Source organism: Eschrichtius robustus, chromosome 3 (genome assembly GCF_028021215.1).
Source record: "Eschrichtius robustus isolate mEscRob2 chromosome 3, mEscRob2.pri, whole genome shotgun sequence".
Classification (NCBI taxonomy): domain Eukaryota; kingdom Metazoa; phylum Chordata; class Mammalia; order Artiodactyla; family Eschrichtiidae; genus Eschrichtius; species Eschrichtius robustus.
The window spans coordinates 110,552,506-110,555,231 of record NC_090826.1 but is presented as its reverse complement, the minus strand read 5'-3'; the positions used below and the strand labels follow the sequence as shown (position 1 = coordinate 110,555,231).

Sequence of the window (2,726 nt, the reverse complement as noted above, 5' to 3'; positions counted from 1 at the left end):
CTGATTTTAAGTTTTCATTTATTTTGTTTGTCTCCATTTTAATAGAATGTTCCTAGGATTTGTTTTCTTGGCACTTATTGTACTTGGGATTCATAATCCTGTGGCTTTGTGCCTTTCGTCACTTTGACAAAATTCTGAGGCATTATCTCTTCATATCTGCTTCTTTTTTTTCTCTCTTCTGGGTCTCCCAGTGCAATTACCCATGTATTAAATCTTTTCACTATAGTCATATATCTCTTATGTGCTTTCCTGTATTTTCCAACTGTTTGCCTTCCCATGCTTCAATATTTTCTTCTGTCCCATTTAATAGTTGTCCAATTATCTCCTCTGTTGTGTTCAGTCTGTTATTTAACCTCTCTACTGAGTTCTTAATTTCAGTTATTTAGTTTTCAGTTCTAGTCTTTCATTTTGTTGCTTTTCTAATTTATACACAAGTTCTCCACCTTGCCTTTTAATTTCTTGAGCATACACATCATTGATATTTTCAAGTCTCTTTCTAATAACTAGATTAACTAGATTTCCTGTGCTCTATCTGCATTGTCTGTTTTTCTCTTGTTTTTTTCAGTCAAGTGTTTTGTTTTGTTTTTTTTTTTTGGTGAGTCACCTTTATTGTATTTATTATTCTCACTTTTATTGTGTTTATTGCGGGTAGGGTAGGGGGTGTTTCCTTTAAAATGCTTTTCCTGAGCCACAAGAACTCCAGGGCCCCTGCCCGTGAGTGGGCAGCTGGCACATGTCACTCCTGCAACATTTCTGGAAAGAAGGATGAGGTGGGCAGGCAGGCCAGCTCTGCCGGCCTCGGCCGCCCTGAAAAAGAAACCCAAACCCCAGAAGCACCCCACCCCTTGGGCTCACGAAGCTGGGTGTGCATCTCGGCTACCCCACAAGCGGCCTCCTCTCCCTCCTTCCTACCCCCTTTCCTTGGGCTTCTCCATGCTCCCCTCATGGGCACTTCAGCCCCAGCCTGCCTGCTTCCCGCGCTTCCCTGGAAGATGCTTTCATACTTGCCGGGCTTGCCTGTTGTCTACAAGACCCAGGATGCTCACCCGGTGCACTCCAGCTGATTCTGGCTGGGCACCCTTCCCCCACCACTGGTCGCCTCTACCCTGTGACAGTGCACTGGCCTAGGGGGTAGAGGCGACCAGGCCCACCAGCCTCCCGCTAGCTTGAAGGGAGCAGGTCCCGGGGCCCGCAGAATGCCTTCCGGTAGCAGCTCTTGGGCCGATAGTTCCCCGTCCTCCCCGCTGCCTGCCCCAGATCCCGGGCTGCAGCAGCTCAGGTCTCCCCAGGAAGGGTGTCCGAGCCCTTTCCTTCAGGATGCCGGGTGCACGGAGGGAGCCAGGCAGGCCCCTCACAAGTAAAGCTTCATGGCCTTGTGAGTCGTGGGGCAGTAGCGGGCGTGGAGCTGGGCCAGCAGTGCCCTGGACGTGGCCTTGAAGCGCGTGCCCTGGCTCTTCTTGTTCCACACATGGACAGCGTAGGTGGCATTGAACAGCCAGGACAGCTCCTCGGGGCTGACGTCTTCGAAGTACTTCTTCCAGTTCTGCCAGGGGATGGGGTAGAACGCCTCGTAGGGCAGGGTGGTGACGCCGCGGCAGGCGTGGCTCTCGCCCAGGCTGCGGATGGAGCACCACTTCTTGAAGACCCGCGTGAGCAGCTGCGGGCCCTGGTGGCCCCAGATCCAGCCGTTGTAGTGGGCCACGAAGTCACGCATGCACAGCGCCAGGAACTCGTGGTGGCGCTCGAAGGCCAGGAAGGCACCGTTGAGGACATAGCGGGACTGGGTGCCCAGCGCGTTGGTCAGGTTCCCCAGGCTCTTGAGGACGATGAAGTCCGTGTCCACGTAGATGCCTCCGAACTTCCACATGAGCGCAATCCTGGAGGCATCGGAGAGCACGGGCAGCACGTAGGGCTCCCACCGCCGCTGCAGGGCCGCGTACCAGGCTGCCAGGGGCGCGTCCCGAAACAGCTCCTGCAGGTCCAGCGGGAGCATCTGGACGTTGGGGAAGCAGCCCAGAAGCGAGAGGCCCAGGTGCCGGGGCAGGGAGGCGTTCCCGCCGGGCAGCCCCTTCATCAGGACCGCCACCCGGGACTCAGGCTGGGCCCTGGCTGCTGACTCCACTGAGCACATGAACAGGAAGTTGGGGTCCGTCCGGTCAGAAGTCTCCAGGAAGAAGATGTTGCCAGGAGGTGGGGTGCCGGAGGGTGGTGTGTGGGAGACCAAGCGCGGGCAGGGTATGTCAGCAGGCAGGTTAGAGAACTGTCCTTGGCCCCCAGGCTTTCCCACAATGTGCCAGTAGACCATGACGGAGACCAAAAACGTGAACTTGAAGCCGATGATGAACAGGGTGCAGACCCGCTGCCTCGGGGCACCCCAGAGCAGCCGCAGCAGGCAGTCGGGGGGCCTGGACGTCATCTCCCCAGATGATATCAGGAGCCTCCAGCAGGAACTGGATGGTCTGTAAGAGACGAGCACCGCATTCGGGCAGGCTGCTGGCATCCCTGACCCAAGAAAGACACTTCCTACAAACACCAGCCACAGCCGACGCCGGCTTCCAGAGCCCACGGGCCTGCCAGGTGGTCAGAGCCCCATCTCCGTCCTCATCTGTAAAATGGGGGCAGCGGGCCATGGACTGAGATCTGAGCAGGGTCCCTTTCACTCTGTGACATACCTGTGAGCTCCCCAAGGGCTGGGCCAGCACCACCTACGACATGTGGCCAACATG

General features: G+C 55.9%; 1 protein-coding gene across 1 annotated transcript; it reads right to left on the bottom strand.

Moving 5' to 3' along the window:
* Window positions 1-1,351: 1,351 nt before the first annotated feature.
* On the bottom strand, window positions 1,352-2,500 carry LOC137760650 (lactosylceramide 4-alpha-galactosyltransferase-like). Its single transcript, XM_068537579.1, has one exon. The coding sequence runs from the start codon at window positions 2,498-2,500 to the stop codon at window positions 1,352-1,354; it is 1,149 nt and encodes a 382-aa protein (XP_068393680.1).
* Between the last annotated feature and the right edge of the window lie 226 nt (window positions 2,501-2,726).

Excerpts from the sequence above, each read along its gene's own strand:
- LOC137760650 (XM_068537579.1), bottom strand. The coding sequence starts at position 2,500 with ATGCCAGCAGCCTGCCCGAATGCGGTGCTCGTCTCTTACAGACCATCC.